The sequence below is a fragment of the Jaculus jaculus genome, chromosome 2 (genome assembly GCF_020740685.1).
Source record: "Jaculus jaculus isolate mJacJac1 chromosome 2, mJacJac1.mat.Y.cur, whole genome shotgun sequence".
Classification (NCBI taxonomy): domain Eukaryota; kingdom Metazoa; phylum Chordata; class Mammalia; order Rodentia; family Dipodidae; genus Jaculus; species Jaculus jaculus.
In genome coordinates, this window is record NC_059103.1 from 6,948,699 (window position 1) to 6,965,141 (window position 16,443).

Below are 16,443 nucleotides of genomic sequence, written 5' to 3' on the forward strand. Positions count from 1 at the left end.
GAGCCGCCACGGAATGTCCTGGGCCTGCCTCTGGGAGCGCTGGGTGACAGACACTCACTACGGTGTCCAGCGTTCGGTGGAGTCTGAGGTTCCACATTCAGATGCTCATCAGCGCTTTATCTGCCGGGACATCTCCCCAGCCAGTGTTTATGTTGTTGTTGTTGTTGTTGTTGTTTTAATTTTTTAATTTTTTTGTTTTAGAGAGAGAATTTGCCAGTGCCTCAGCCATTGCAATTGAACTCCAGACGCTTACGCCACCTAGTGGGCACATGCAACCTTGCACTTGCCTCACCTTTGTGCGTCTGACTTATGTGGGTTCTGGGCAGTGGTACATGGATCCTCAGGCAAGCACCTTAACTGCTAAGCCATCTCTCCAGTCCTTGTTTTGTTTTTGAGGTAGAGTCTCACTGTAGCTCAGGCTGACCTGGAATTCACTCTGTAGTCCCAGGCTGGCCTCAAACTCAGAGATCCTCCTACTTCTACCTTTTTTTAAATTTTATTTTATTTATTTGAAAGAGAGACAGAAAGAGGGAGAGAAATACAGAGAGAGAGAATGGGCATACCAGGGCATTTAGCCACTGCAAACGAATTCCAGATGCATGCACCACCTTGTGCATCCTAGAGAATCAAACCTGGGTCCTTTGGCTTTGCAGGCAAATGTCTTAACCACTAAGCCATCTCTACAGCCCTACTTCTGCCTTTTGAATACTGGGATTAAAGCCATGCACCACCACACCTGGCTTCAGTCTACTGTGTGTATGTGTGTGAGAGAGAGAGAGGAGGAGAGAGCGAGAGAGATAGGGTCTCACTCTAGCCCAAGCTGACATAGAATTCTCTCTGTAGTCTTAGGGTGGCCTTGAACTCATGGCAACCTCCTACCTCTGCCTCCCAAGTGCTGGGATTAAAGGCGTGCACTGCCATGCCCCGACCAGTTTATTGTTTTTTTCTTTTGATGTTGGGTTTTTTGGTTTTTTTTTCGAGGTAGGGTCTCACTGTAACTCAGGTTGACCTGGAATTCACTATGTAGTCTCAGGGTGGCCTCGAACTCATGGCGATCCTCCTACTTCTGCCTCCCGGGTGCTGGGATTAAAGGCATGCACCACCACGTCCAGCTTGGTTTGGTTTTTTTGTTTGGTGGGGGGCGTTGATGTTGTTTTGGTTCTTTGAGGCAGGGTCTCACTCTACACAGGCTGACTTGGAACTTACTCTGTAACCTAGATCTTAAACTCATGGTTACCCTCCTACCTCAACCTCTCCAGTGCTGGAATTAAAGGCATGAGTCACCATACCTGGCTTTCTGTTTGTTTGTTTGTTTGTTTGTTTTTCCCTCTGCTGGGGATTGAACCCAGGGGCTTGGCTATACTAGGCAAGTGTTCTACCACTGAGCCACATCCCAGCCCCTCTGTTGCTCTGAAGGAGGAGGGCACCCACAGTAACGTTCCTACACGCATGCTGTCGAGCATTGTTGTTCTGTTCAGGGTGGGCTGGCAATGAGAGCCGGCTTCTTTGCCAGGGGAAATAACTTCTTAAAATATTGAAATAAAGGCTTTCAGAAATTGTACATGGATTAAGGTTTCATTTCTTAAAGGACTGAATAAATAGCTGGAGCTGTGAAGTAGCAGTTTTCAATATTTGTAACAAGGGCACAGAGCCTCGCTCGGGGAATGAAAATATTATAATATTTGAGCTTGATTAGATCAGGCTCAAGCAAGGTGACATGCTGAACTCTCAAGTCTGTGTCACCACAGGGTCGGGACTGGCAACAGGAATGTTCTCTGTGAAGATTTGTTTGGGTTGTTTTCTTTTGCTTTTGAGGTAGAGTTTCACTCTAGCCCAGGCCAACGTGAAACTCATTCTGTAGTCCCAGGCTGGCCTCGAACTCACAGAGATCCTGCTACTGTGCCTCCCTAGTGCTAAGATTAAAGTCAAGGTGTGTGCCACCATGCTGTTTTGTTTTATTGACATAAGATCTCTTGTAGATCAGACTGACCTCCAATTCACTCCATAGGAGAAAGTAACATTGAACTCCTGATCCTCCTGCCTCTGCCTCCTGCATCACACCAGGTTTTGTTCTTTGTGATGTTAAATAAAAATCCTCCAAGATAAGCCAGGCGTAGTGGCACATGCCTTTAATCCCAGCACTCAGGAGATAAGGGTAGGAGTATCTCAATGAGTTCGAGGCCACCCTGAGACTCCATAGTGAATTCCAGGTCAGCCTGGGCTACAGTGAGACCCTACTTCCCAAAACAAAACAAAAAAATATCCTCCAAGATAAACAACAGTGGACACTGCAAGCCTGAAGTTTGGCCAACCAGGCCAAATGAGCCAACAGGTGCAATAGTGGCACATCGGTTTGGGGAAAAACAACTGCTCTCTAATTGGACTGGAGGACCACTCCATGGCAGGGAATATATGCCTGGTACTAAAAACCTATGACAGGGGCTGGAGAGGTGGCTTAGCGGTTAAGCGCTTGCCTGTGAAGCCTAAGGACCCGGGTTCGAGGCTTGATTCCCCAGGACCCACGTTAGCTAGATGCACAAGGGGGTGTATGCATCTGGAGTTCGTTTGCAGTGGCTGGCGGCCCTGGAGAGCCCATTCTCTCTCTCTCTCTCTCTCTGCCTCTTTCTGTCTATCACTCTCAAATAAATAAACAACAAAAAAAAAAAATTAAAAAAAAAAAAAACCTATGACAGGGGAAGTCATGAGACATAAGGGTGTAACATCTGGCTAAATGTATATACTGTGCTCACCAAACTGCCCACTAAGCACTTCTCTTAATGTTCATACCCATATATTAATGTTACCCTTACTTTTGGTTAGAGAAGCTTCTCTTTTCAGATGGCAGTGACTGTGGGATGACTCAGAAGGCCCCATGGAGCTGAGAAGAAGTGAAAGAGGAGTGCTCAGCACTGAAACATCTCTAATACACCTTCCAACACACCTCAGGGTCCATTGTGGAAGAGATGGCAGAAAGAATGTAAGAGCCAAAGGAAGGGTAAGACTCTTTGGCCTGGCTATCCATGACCTCACAGCACCTGACACTACCTACACAAGATCATCATAATAGGAGGAAAAGATGATAACAGCAAAATAAAAGAGAGACTGATTGAGAGGAGGAGGGGATACCATGGAGAGTGAAGTTGTGAAGGGGAAAGTGGGGGCAGGGAGGGAATTACCATAGTTTATTGTTTATAATTATGGAAGTTGTCAATAAAATAAATGAATAAATATTTTAAAAAGAAAAATCAATCAAAACCTCTGTTGGTACCAAAGGAATGAGATTGCTGCTAGACACGTGACTGTGTGGCTTTGACCTTTTAGAACTGATTTTCAAGAGGAATTTGGAAGGATTTGAAACCTTGGCCTAAGAGATGCCTTGCAGTACTGTAAGTACATCTTCATGGACTATTCTGGCCAGAGTTGAAGACCTGAATGCAGTAAGAACTAAGGAATGTGAGGTTTGGCTGATGAGAGTGAGAAAAAGCTTTGCCTGAACTGGGCTAGAAGCAGTTTGTGTGAGAGGCTTACTGTTATGCCTGGATCCTGAGAACTTGTACAGGGTTGCATTACATAGAAATGGACTGGTGTGAACAGAGGGATATCACACAGAAATGAAATCTTTGGCCAGGCATGGTGGCACATGCCTTTAATCTCAGCACTCGGGAGGCAGAGATAGGAGGATCATCATGAGTTCAAGGCCACCCTGAGACTACATAGTGAATTCCAGGTCAGCCTTAGCTACAGTAAGACCTTACCACAAAAAAAGAAAGAAAGAAAGGAAGGGAGGGAGGGAGGGAGGGAGGGAGGAAGGAAGGAGGGAGGAAAGAGGAAGGAAGGAAACCTGTGGGCAGAAACTGCTGCCCATTCAGCTGCAATTGTATGAGACGTTATAACCATTGGGATTGGGCCAGCTGACCAGCATTGGGGCAACAGGGAGAATGTAGATGAGGTTTTCCAGGACTGTGAGTAGCCTAGCTGGAGGGATGGAATTGGAACTCCAGACACTTGTTGCTGGTTAAAATTATCAAACTTAGAGACTTGTCACTGGCTAGAGTTGATCTGAGAGCTAGAGTTCGATTTTTGCCCTGGTTGTTTTAAATCTTGTATTGGTTGGATATTTCTTTGCTATGCCCAATGCCATCTTTTACAGTGTGAATGTTTATTCTGTTCCACTATGGGTTTTGGGGGGATTTTTTTGGTATTATAGCTAAGTTAAAAGACCTTGGATTATGGGGATGTTTGAACTTCATTAGGATTGATAAAAACTATGGGGACTCTTAAAGTCATACTGAATGCATTGTATTTTACATCATGGATGGTTATCAGTTTATGAGGGGCAGGGGTAGAATGTGATGGTTTGATTCAGGTGTCCCCCATAAACCTAAATATTCTGAATGCTAGTCTCCTCAGATGATGGCAATTGAAAATTAAAGCCTCCTGGAGGCGGTGTATTGTTGGGGATGAGCTTATGAGTGTTATAGCCAGTTTTCCATTGCCAGTGTTTGGCACACTCTCCTATTGCTGTTGTCCACCTGATGTTAGCGAGGGGGTGATGTCCACCCTCTGCTCATGCCATTGTTTTCCCTGCCATCGTGGAGCTTCCCCATCGAGCCTGTAAGCCAAAATAAACATTTTTCCCCCCACAAGCTGCTCTTGGTTGGCTAATTTCTGCCAGCAATGCAAACGTGACTGCAACAACCTCTGAAAGTGCTGGAGAGATTGCTTAATGGTTAAAGCACTTGCCTGCAAAGTCTAGGGACCCAAGTTTGACCCCCAGAACCCGTGTAATCCATATGCACAAGGTAACATGTGAACAAGGTGGCACACATGTCTGGAGTTTGAGTGCAGTGGCTACAGGCCCTGGCTCACCAATTCTCTCTCTCTCTCCCTCATAAAATAAAAACATAAAATTAGGGACTGGAGGGATGGCTTAGCAGTTAAGGTGTTTGCCTGCAAAGCCAAAGGACCCAGGTTCGATTCCCTAGGACCCATGTTAGCCAGATGCACAAGGGGGCACATGCATCTGTAGTTTGTTTGCAGTGGCTGGAGGCCCTAGTGTACCCATTCTCTCTCGCACTCACTCTCTCAACCCCCCTCAAATAAATAAATATGCAAGATTTGAGAGACAGCTTAGCAGTTAAGGTGTGTGCCTGTGAATCCTAAGGACCCCGGTTTGATTCCCTAGGACCCATGTAAGCCAGATGCACAAGGGAGCGCATGCAACTGGAGTTTGTTAACAGTGGCTGAAGGCCCTCGTGCACCCATTCTCTGTGTGTGTGTATCTACCTCTTTCTCTCGTTCTCTCTCAAATAAATTTTAAAACTTCTGAAAATAAAAACTCCAAAAGCCAGCTCTCAGGAGCTGGTCTTCATAGGAACAGATGTGGTGACCTCTGACCTCTGTGTGGAGGTTCTCAAATGTGATCCCTGAATACTCCTGGGGTACAGGACTTAGACCTTTTCTGAATGAGTCTCTCACCAGATCCTTCTTATAACCTGGATTTGGTTTTAAATAAGGATCCATTCCTTTCCCTTGAGAGCATTTTCCATTTCATATAGACAGCCCTGAGTTTCACTCTCGTAATACAATTCCCTGAACTTTAAATGAGTTACTGTTACTCTTATATCCTCCAAAATACCTCAGTGACAAGCAAATACCCAACATTCTTTCCCCTCCCTCCTCCTCCACCTGAATTTAACAGTTTGGAAAAAAAAATAATTCTTTGTTATATTTTTCCAGATAACTGGGTCTTCTTTTTTTAAGTACTTTATTTTATTTTATGTATCTATTAGAGAGGGGGGGGGAGGGACAGAATGGATTCACCAGGCCTCCAGCCACTGCAAACGAACTCCAGACACATGTGCCACCTTTTGTACCTGGCTAACGTGGGTCCTGGGGAATCAAACCTGGGTCCTTAGGCTTCACAGGAAAAGGCTTTAACTGCTAAGCCACCTCTCCAGCCCAAGTAGGTCTTCTTAATAAATCCTATGTTAGATTGCTCTACTTAGAGGGTCTCATGTACCCTAGGCTAGCTTAAAACTCCCTAGATAGCCAAGGATAACCATCCACTTCTGATCCTCTCACTCTTTCCTCCTGAGTGCTGGTATGACAGGTGAGCGCCATTACTCCTGGTTTCTGCAGCACTGGGGATCGAACTCAGGCTTTCTTGAATCCTGCCAACTGAGCCGCATCCCAGCCCTTTTCTTTTGTTGAGACAGAGTCTCACCCTGTACCTCAGGCTGGCCTCAGACTCAGAGCAATTCTCCTGCCTCAGCCTACCAAGTGCTGGGATGACAGGGGCATGAATCACTACACCCAGTTCTAATTAGAGTCACATTTTCATCTGCCTGTGCAGCTGGGGTGTCGGGGGCACTTTGCAGACATGCAGCCCAGCCCAGAGGGTCTCACCCCAGCATGTGCTTGGCAAAAGCACCGATGAGGCAGGGTGAAGGCCAGAGTCAGGGGCACAGCATCCGTCAGCCCTGCAGGGTGGCTGAAGTGGAGAGAGAAGGAGCCACAGACGTCAGTCACTGCCCCTGGCCTAAAACCTCCGCAGAGTTTGGTGCAGCCTCTAAGCCACCAGCACGTCTCTGTGGAAAGAACTGGGTCACAGAGGCTATTTTGATGTTTACCAAGCCCATGGGGGAAGGGGGGAAACAGGTGCTGGGTGTTCTCTTTTCTTGCATGTATATGTCCATGTGTGTGGGCAGTGTGAGCATGCAGGTGTGTGTGTGTGCGCGTGCATGCATGCACGTGTGTGTGTAAATGCCCAGAGGACAACCTTGGGTGTCCCCTCAGGCACACCAGTCACCTCCTTTGAGACAGGGTCTCATTGTCTTGGTGCTCACCAATCAGGTAGACTGGGTGGTCGGCAAGCTCAGGGGTCCTCTGGTCTCTGTCTCCTGGTGCTGGGGCTACAAGTGCTTGCTGCCATACGAAGACTTTTACAAGGCACTGGGGATCATCTTCTGGACGTTTCCATGGGTGCTGGCGATTGAACTCAGATTGTTTTGTTTTGTTTTGTTTTGTTTTGTTTTGTTTTGTTTTGTTTTGTTGTTGTTTCGAGGTAGGGTCTCACTCTAGCTCAAGCTGTCCAAGAAATCACTTTGTAGTCTCAGGGTGGCCTTGAACTCACAGCAATCCTCCTACCTCTGCCTCCGAGTGCTGGGATTAAAGGTGTGTGCCACCACGCCCAGCCGAACTCAGATTCTTTTACTTGTTAGGCAAGTACTTTACCCTCTGAGCGATCTCCTCAGCCCAGTTGTCAGTTTTTAAGTTAATTATTAGTTAGCTAGATAATTTTCTATTTTGAGACAGAGTGTAGTTATATAGCCAGACTGGTCTTGAACTCACCATCCTCCTGTCTCCTCCCCAGTGCTGGCATTACAGGTGGGCGCCCCCGGGATTCTCCTGTCTCTGGCTCCCATCTCCCTATAAGCAGGCTGGGATTACAGATGCTTGCTACAGAGCCCGGTTTTGCCTTTCTTTGCTGTAGTCATTGTTGTTTCCCTGTGGCAGGGTCTCACTCTGTAGCCCAGGCTGGCTTTGAACGCAAGGCAATCCTCCTACCTCAGTCTCCCGAGCGCTGGGATTATAGGCATGGGCCACTGGGCCTGTATCCAAGCTACTTGCAAATGCCTAGAACTGGAGAGAAGGGGGGAATGAGCCAACAACAGCAGAGCACCACATCCTGTCACAGCAACAGGGCAAGGAGTAGTGTGGCAGAGCCAGCCCTGGACTAAGAAACCTCCCGTCCGATCTCAGCGACACACCTCCCCCAGCAAGGCTCCGCCTCCCAAGTCGATGGCAGCTGAACATCACATATGAGGCTTAGTCACAAAACAGGGACATTGTATGCTCAAACCACCACAGCTGGGTTATTGTTTGTTCTTTTCTTCATAGTCCAGCCTAGTGGCTGTAATCCCGGCACTCAGGAAGCTGACACAGGAGGAAACGGTCTCCAGACCAACCTAGACTACATAGGGAGACCCTGTGGACATATGGCTTCATCCAAAGCCCAACTGTAACTCTTGCCAGGGAAGCAGGATGTTGGGAATCCATGGCTGGGTGATGCTCAAATGGAGCCCAAAGTCACTGGCAAGGATGGGAGGGTCTGGCAAAGCCAGATAGGCAGACATCAGGGGAAGTGGCCAGGCTGATGACTACATGGCCTTTCAACAGTCAGAAATTTGAATAGGAAGTGATTAAGAGAGGCTCTTGGGAAAACGGATGGCAACCACACATAGCCCATGATCCTCTCTCTAACATGAGAGGGGAAACCCTGCACAGGGAGGCGGGTAGAAGCTGAGCTACCATTCAGTTTGTGGAAGCAATGATGACTCTGCAAACCAACACTGGATTCTTTATTGTTCCTACAAATTAACACTGATCACATTCATAACCTAAGATTTATTGAATAAAATGCAAAATGGGTGTTATCTAAGGTTTTCCACATTCGAAACAACTTCTTTTTTAATTTTTTTCCCCCTGAGGTAGGGTCTCACTCTAGCCCAGGCTGATCTAAAATTCACTATGGAGTTTCAGCCTCAAACTGGCAGCAATCCTCCTACCTCTGCCTCTCTAATGCAGGGATTAAAGCATGCACCACCATGCCCAGCTTAATTTTTTATTTTTATTTATTTACTTGAGAAACAGAGAGAGAGGGAATGGGCACCCCAGGGCTTCCAACCACTGCAAATGAACTCCAGGCATATGTGCCACCTTATGCATCTGTCTTATATGGGTCCTGGGGAATTGAACCTGGATCCTGTGTTTGCAGGCAAGCGCCTTAACTGATATACCATCTCTCCAGCCCCAAGACAATTTTTTGGGGGGCAGGGTTTTGAGGTAGGGTCTTGCTCTGGCTCAGGCTGACCTGGAATTCACTATGTAGTCTCAGGGTGGCCTTGAACTCATGGAGATCCTCCCTAGTGCTGGGATTAAAGGTAAGTGCCACCACACCTGGCTAAGACAACTTCTTAATCAAAAAAAAAAAAATTTAGAGGGGTTGTGGAGATGGCTCCATGGTAAAAGACACTTACTTTCAAAGCCTATAGGCCAGAGTTTGATTCCCCAGCACCCATGTAAATCAGGACACAAAGTGGCACATGTATCTGTGATCCCAGTGTACCCTGGACAGTGGAAGGCAGAGCCAGAAGAATCCCAATCCATAGGCTAGTTGGGCTGACCTTCGTTCGCAGTGGCAAGAGACCCTGTCTCAGAGAAGGTGGAGCACAGACACATCCGGGTTTTCCTCTGACCTCTGCATGCCCGCCATGACACATACACACATGCACACACGCAAATAAATAAGTTTAATTTTAAAGTTAGGTAAGGTTAGGGTGGGTCTTCCCACCCTAGTTTATCTAATCTAGAAACTCCCTCACAGTCATGCCCACCGACTTGTTTCCATGGTCTAGATCCTGTCAAACGGACACTCGGATTACCCATCACAGTGTGTAAGCACTGGCCACACCATTTCAGCCACCAGGAAGTCCCCTGCCTACAGCGGCAGCACCTTAGCCTAGGATAGCTTTTTGCCTCTGTTTGCTTTCATACTTTTTTTTTTTTATTATTATCATAGGTCTAGACCAAAAACAGCCCAATGCCAACCCTTTACTTAACAGTATGATCAAAATGCTGTCCATCTTGTTCCCCGACATCCCTTTTCTAAAGATGGTGAGTTTATTTCTGAGGTTTTTTTTCTTGAGTGGGAGTCAGATTTCCTAAACCTCTTTGCCTCATATAGGGAGAATGCATAGTGAATAAAATCAGTGCCCCTTTTGAAGACTTCACAAGGAAAAGCAACACGCCAGCAATTTGCTTTTGGGGTGTGTGGGTGGATGCGTGTTTAAATTTAGAACTGACGAAAAGACTTTGCTGAGAAATCTATACGCTGCTTGAGTGTTAGTGCCATGAAACTCTAATCTTTCCTTCCGTGTGCTGACTGCAAGAATGCTCAGGAGCTAGTTTCCTCTCAAGCTATGTCTATTTCGATCATGCTTTGTATGCATGCCTTTTATTTCACATGACCAGAGCTCATGGGGGAAGGAGCAAGCTTTGTTTGACTTGACTAAGATTAGATAAGGAGTCATTGGTTCATGTTAAAAGGGGGTAAAGGTGTTGGAGATGCCTGGGCTAAAAGAAGAAGCGTCCTGTTGCCAGTGAAGCCAGCAAAATGAACAGAAAGGCTTCTGCCACAGGGCTTTCAGGGGCATCCATCCTCGGAAAGGGTCTCAAGGCTCTACCCCAGTATCTGCCCAAGGTTCTCCTACCCTGACAATAAAACACCCACTTTGGAGCTACAGTAAGACTTTCGGTGGATACAAGAATGGCAGAGCAAGGAACTCCTCCTGCCTTCACCTGGGCCTCACAGAGTGTCAACAGCAGGACCCAGGCATCAGCTGGGACTCAGTGTGAGATAAAGCCTGGGTATAAACCCCAGGCCCAGGTGTCAGCTAGAATTGAGTGAGGATCAGAGGTGGGGCCATGCATCAGCTGAGGCTCAAGGGTCAAGAATAGGGATCCAAGCCCATGCCTAAGGGGCCCAGCAAGGATCAGATGGGGAAGGCATCACCAGAGGCTCAGGGATGTGGCCCAGACATCATCTCTGGCTCAGAGAGGGTCAGGGGTGAGGTCTAGGTATCGCCTGGGATTCATGAGGTTCAAGAATTAGGTCCTGGATTAGGGCTGGAGAGATGGCTTAGCAATTAAGGCACATGCCTCCAAAGCCCAAGGACCCAGGTCCGATTCTCCAGGTCCTTTGTAAGCCAGATGCACATGGTGGCACATGCATCTGGATGGAGTTCGTTTGCAGTGGCTAGAGGCCCTAGCGTGCCCATTCTCTCTCTCCCTCTCTCTAATAAATAAATAATAAAATCTTTAAAAAAAAAAAAAGAATTAGGTCATGCATGAGGGGTTCATTGAGAGTAAGGCAGGGACAGCCTCATCTGCAGCTGGGGTTGCAGGAGGCAGGCATCAGCTGGGGCTCACGAGGGTCAAGGACGAGGCCCAGGCTTGTGCAAATGAACATTCTGTTTGCACAACGACCCCACGGCGTGTGTGCCCAATGGGGAGGGGGGGGTGAGGATGAAACGAATTACTGTGTGTTAAACGCTTAGACAATGCCTGGTACACAGCAAGTGAGAATGAACACCAGCTAGCAGTGTCACCGGGGCCACAGCGCGCGCACACGCGCACGCGCACGAGCGCCAGCACCTTCCACGCCGCGGCGCGCACCCGGCAGCAGCGCGGAACCCCAGGCGCCCGGGCTACGGAGCCCCGCGGACTGGTATCCCGACGGACCGGAACCGGAAGTTCCCGCTAGCAAACGGGAGTAGCAGGCCTCGCTCGCTGAGAGCCACTTCCGGCGTGTTAGCCCGCGGTGGTCGGGTTGGGGGGGGAGCACTCGGGTTGTTCGGGGCCGGGCTGCAGCCCAAGCCTCTGTCCAGCGCGTCTCGGTGGGAGGGTGGGGGCCGTGGCCCCGGAAGGTGCAGCTCGCTCCGGGTTCCGGTGGTCTCCCCCAAGCCAGGTATCAAGAAGTGATAATGGAGGCGGGGGAGGGGTTCCGGCGGCCAGAAAGCAGGGCGAGCGGAAGGGCGGCAGATGAGCTGGGAAAGATCCAGAAGTCTGCGTGGATGTGCTCACACGTGGTTTTTTTAGGGGGTTGAGATGGAGTACTCCCTCCTCTGCCCAAACGTGTAACCCAAGGCCAGCCAGCGTGCAACTGGAGATACTCCTGCCTCAGCCTCCTGAGGGCTGGCGTGACAGGCTGGTGCGGCCACTTCCGGTTGGTCACTTTTGAATGGGACTCCTTGGTGTGTCTGCTTTGGAAACCCCAATTTGTATCTGACTTTAATTGAGTCTTCCCTCCCTCCTCCCCACCCCCCCCTTTTTTTTTTCTTTCTTTTTAAACAAGCCTCTGTTGAAGATCAGGACCATGGAAAGCAAACCATTGGTGGTTTCCAAACAGAAGTCGGAAGTGGTGTGTGGAGTGCCCACCCAGGTGGTCTGCACAGCTTTCAGCAGCCACATCCTAGTTGTTGTGACCCAGTTCGGAAAGATGGGTACACTGGTCTCCCTGGAGCCCAACAATGTGGCCCATGACATCAGCAAGCCTGTGCTCACGACCAAAGTCCTTCTCGGGCAGGACGAGGTAAAGGTTGGGAAGGGGGGCCCCGTGTGAAGGAGAATCCTCTTTCCCAGCTGTCAGGTGTTGATAAGGATATGGACTGTGGGGGAGGTATCCCCCATACACACACACAGTCACGCCGTTCCCCAGCACCTTTAGGGCCTGAGAGAAGCCTGTCTGTCTTTGGTGAAGCTTTCCGCAGCCAGTGAACATTTTACCCAGCGCACAGAGAGGTATTGATTTGTGAGCAGCCTGCTCCTCCGCTTGACCTTGTGGTGATACATGTGTTAATTAGCAGGTGTCTATGCTTCTTGAGTCCAGAAGGCATTCCCCTCTGCAGGCATGTCTGTCCTAAGTCTTTCCAGATTAGGGCTAACTGGAGAGACGGGAATGGAGAGGCATCCAAGGAAATAAATGTAATGATGCCTCTTCAGCGGTTTGTTTATGCCTGCAGTGAGGAATGTCATGCTGGGCTCTGAGTCACTGTTGTCTCCAGCTTCAGGGGCAGTGATTTAGAGGTGGTGTGGGAAGCCAGCCTGAGGGATGTTTAATGAAAACATCAGAATGTGAGGTTTGAGCCAGGTCTGGTGGCACACGCCCTTAGTCCCAGCACTTGGGAGGCCGAGGTAGGACAATTGCCGTGAGTTCAAAGTCACTTTGAGACTATGTGACTATGTAGTGAATTCCAGGTCAACCTGAGATAGAGGAGTGAGACCCTATCTTGAAAAACCAGAAAAAGCGAGATTTGGGCCGGCGGGGAAATAGCTTATTGGTTGAGGTCTCTCACTTGCAAGCCCGCTGACCAAATTTCCTCAGCACCTATATAAAGCCAAACACAAAGTGGCACATACACATCTGTAATTCCAACACACCTATGGCAATGGAAGGTGGAGCCAGGAGAATCTGGAAGCTCAAGAAACCTTCTCAAAAGGGTGGAAGGAGGGGCTGGAGAAATGGCTTAGTGGTTAAGGCGCTTGCCTACAAAGCCAAAATACCCAGGTTCAGTTCCCCAGGACCCACATAAGCCAGATGCACAAGGGGGTGCATGCATCTGGAGTTCATTTGCAGCATCTAGAGGCCTTGGCACACCCTCTCTCTCTCTCTTTCCCCTCCCTCCCTCTCTTGCCTATTTTTCTCTCTCTCAAATAAAGAAAAATTATAGGTTGAAAGAAGAGAAATACCTCGAGGTTATCCTCTGACTTCTACACCTGTGTCGTAGCAAACATGCGCCCATACACACATACATGTATACACAGACAGGTTTTTGTTGTTGTTGTTTTTGGTTTTTCGAGGTAGGGTCTCACTCTGGTCCAGGCTGACCTGGAATTAACTCTTGTCATCTCAGGGTGGCCTTGAACTCACGGCGATCCTCCTACCTCTGCCTCCCAAGTGCTGGGATTAAAGGCGTGTGCCACCACACCAAGCTTCAGACAGGTTTTTTTTTTTTAATTTTATTTATTTATTTGAGAGAGAGAAAGAGGCAGAGAGAGAGAGAATGGGTGCACCAGGGAACTTCAGCCATTGCGAATGACCTTGAGCTGCACGCAGCCCCTTGTGCATCTGGCTTAACATGGGTCCTGGAGAATTGAACCGGGATCCTTTGGCTCTGCAAGCAAATGCCTTCACTGCTAAGCCATCTCTCTAGCCCACAGACAGTTTTTTTTTTTTTTAAAGTGGCCAGGTGTGGTGGCACACACCTTTCATCCCAGCACTGAGGAGATAGGTAAGAGGATCGCCATGAATTCAAGACCAGCCTAGGCTACAGAATGAGTCCCAGGTCAGACCCCCCCCCAAAAAAAAAAATTATGAGATTTCTGCAGTCTTAGTTTTATCTTGTTTCCCATTCCCCAGCCTCTCATCCACGTCTTTGCAAAGAACCTGGTAGCATTTGTGTCTCAAGAAGCAGGAAACAAAGCAGTCTTGCTAGCCATGGCTGTGAAGGACAAGAGCGTGGAGGGGCTGAAGGCCTTGAAGGAAGTAATCCGGATGTGCCAGGTGTGGTGACCCACAGTCAGCGGAGTGGAGACCAGGGACACTCAGTCCACTCAGGGCCTCGGAGACCCCTCCTTCCATTGCTGCTTGGTGGAGGAACTTTCTCTGGCTTTGGACATGCCAGCATCCTGTCAGGAGACTCCCCGGTGTGACGGGGGAGGCAGGAAGCATGCTGGGGACGCTGAGAATGGCTCCCTCTGGGCCTCAGCCGGCGTCTCAGAGTGAAAGGCACAGCCAGCCAGTGGGACCCACAGCCCTCAGCAAGCAGGACTTGTGGGAGAGTTTTTTAATTAAAAGTGAATATCCTAAAATACTTGGCTAGCCTTTTAAATTTTTTTCTTTTCTTGTGCACGTGTGTGTGCGTGTGCGCACATGCAGATGTATACATCCCCTGTGCATGGGCACAGAGGAAACCCTGGGAGTCCTCTATCACTTTCCCACCATATTTCCTTGAAACAGAGTCTTGCTGAACCTGAAACTTACCACTTTTCAGCTACTCTGGCTGACCAGTGAGCCCCAGCCATCCTGTCTCCAGCCTGCTCAGCACTAGGATTTTAAGCTTGCAAGCCATGTCCTGCTTTAAAATATATATATACATATACATATATATATATTATTATTATTATTTATTTTGGAGAGGAAGAGACAGAGAGAATGGACATGCCAGGGCCTCCAGTCACTGCAAATGAATTCCAGATGCATGTGCCATCTTGTGCATATGTGGGTATGGGGAATTGAACCTAGGTTCTTAGGCTTTACAGGCAAGTCCATTAACTGCTAAGTCATGTCTTCAGCCCCCAAAATGTAGTTTTTGAGCATACCATGATAATACATGCTTATGTACCCCATGCTCAGGAAGCTGAGGTAGAATTGCTGAGTTTGAACACTGCCTGGACTACAAAGCAAAATCCTGTCTCCAAAAAAATAAATAAATAAATAAAAGTAAGTGGTTTCTACTTTACAAAAAAGGTAATATAAAATTAATACATATGAAAGTATATTATAAACTTGAAAAGGCTGGTCATATACAGTAATGTAGCTTTCTGTTCATGTAAAAGTGACATTCATTCATTCATTATTTTTCAAGGTAGGTTCTCACTCTAGTCCACACTGACCTGGAACTCACCCTGTAAACCCAGGCTGGCCTTGAATTCATGGTGATCCTCCTACCTGAGCCTCCCAAGTGCTAAGACTAAATGTCCTGCTTTTTATATAGGTGTTGTGGATCAAACTCGGGTCCTCACATTTGCATGGCAAGTACTTCATCCACTGGGCCTTGTCCCCAGTCCTGAGGAAGGGATTTTTACCTTCTTTGAACCAGTAGTGAGTGAGCCCGCAGTCCAGGGCTCCTGGTGCATTTACAGGTGAATCTGCTGAAGATGGGCTGGCCTCGAAGCTTACTCCTCCTGGTCAGGTGTGTACTGGTGTGCCATGTTCCCCTGCCCTTCTGGAGCTCCAGGGGACAGTTGGGGAGACCTTTAAGCAGAAACCAGCTCAGAGCTAAGGAGCTACTTGAACATTGAGTCAGACTTCCAGAAGGTGTCTGCTGTCAGAAGCAAGAGGACCCCAGGGTCCATGACCCAGCCCTGCAAACCCCCATCCCTGACAGGCAGGACTTCCAGATGGCTCCTGGTCCATCCTTGCCTGGATCCCTGCTTTACCCATCTTTACGTCCCCTGAGTGGGCCGGAGACTGGTTTCAGGGTCTGGCCGTTCCCGTGGCCTGCCTGGCACGTGCATGCACACACGCACACATTTGTCTCACACCTGAAACCCTACAGAACTTCTCACACCATCCTGTTTGCCACCGCCACTGGAAGGCCTGGGACAGCTCAAGTCTCACAGGCAACAAAGGACAGAAGGACCAGCTCAGGTACATATCGCACAAGACTGGCTGGGGCTGGGGTGGGGGATGACCCTGAGGGTGGGACACACTCAGACGAGCCCTTACAATGGTGCTGAGCAAAGGTTGGGCACCAGACCCATTATTCCCACTTGCTGTCTAATCAGATGACGGGAGCCACAGATGCCCTTTGGGAGCAGCCTGGGTGGGGCTGAAGGCCAGGTCCAAGTTCAGCTCTGTAGCTTTAGTTTTCTGGTTTGGTCTCTTAAGTGAGTAGAGAGGAAACCAGCTCACACAGCCCATTCTGGTGACCCATTTGTCCATCATGACACCCCTAGCTCCTTTCCTCTGGAGCCCAGAGAAGCCCATCTGCTCCTGAGTGGAGAGCTGAGGCACTTCAGCCACTGGGCCCTTCAGTGCCTCTGGGTTATTCTGTTTGGTTTTGTTTTTAAGTGTGGCATATGTGTGTGTGGATGCCA

At 48.6% G+C, this 16,443-nt stretch overlaps 1 protein-coding gene across 2 annotated transcripts; it reads left to right on the top strand.

Moving 5' to 3' along the window:
• Positions 1-11,369: 11,369 nt before the first annotated feature.
• Psmg3 (proteasome assembly chaperone 3) lies at positions 11,370-14,435 on the top strand. 2 transcript variants are annotated; one of them, XM_045143954.1, is made up of 4 exons: positions 11,371-11,530; positions 11,662-11,788; positions 11,918-12,154; positions 13,982-14,435. In XM_045143954.1, exons 3-4 carry the CDS (start codon positions 11,939-11,941, stop codon positions 14,132-14,134), a joined length of 369 nt encoding a protein of 122 aa, XP_044999889.1. In that variant the 5' UTR covers positions 11,371-11,530; positions 11,662-11,788; positions 11,918-11,938; the 3' UTR covers positions 14,135-14,435. The 2 variants fall into 2 exon arrangements, with proteins under 2 accessions (XP_004666403.1, XP_044999889.1); XM_004666346.2 differs by lacking the exon at positions 11,662-11,788 and having other exon boundaries at positions 11,370-11,530.
• The last annotated feature ends 2,008 nt before the right edge of the window (positions 14,436-16,443 follow it).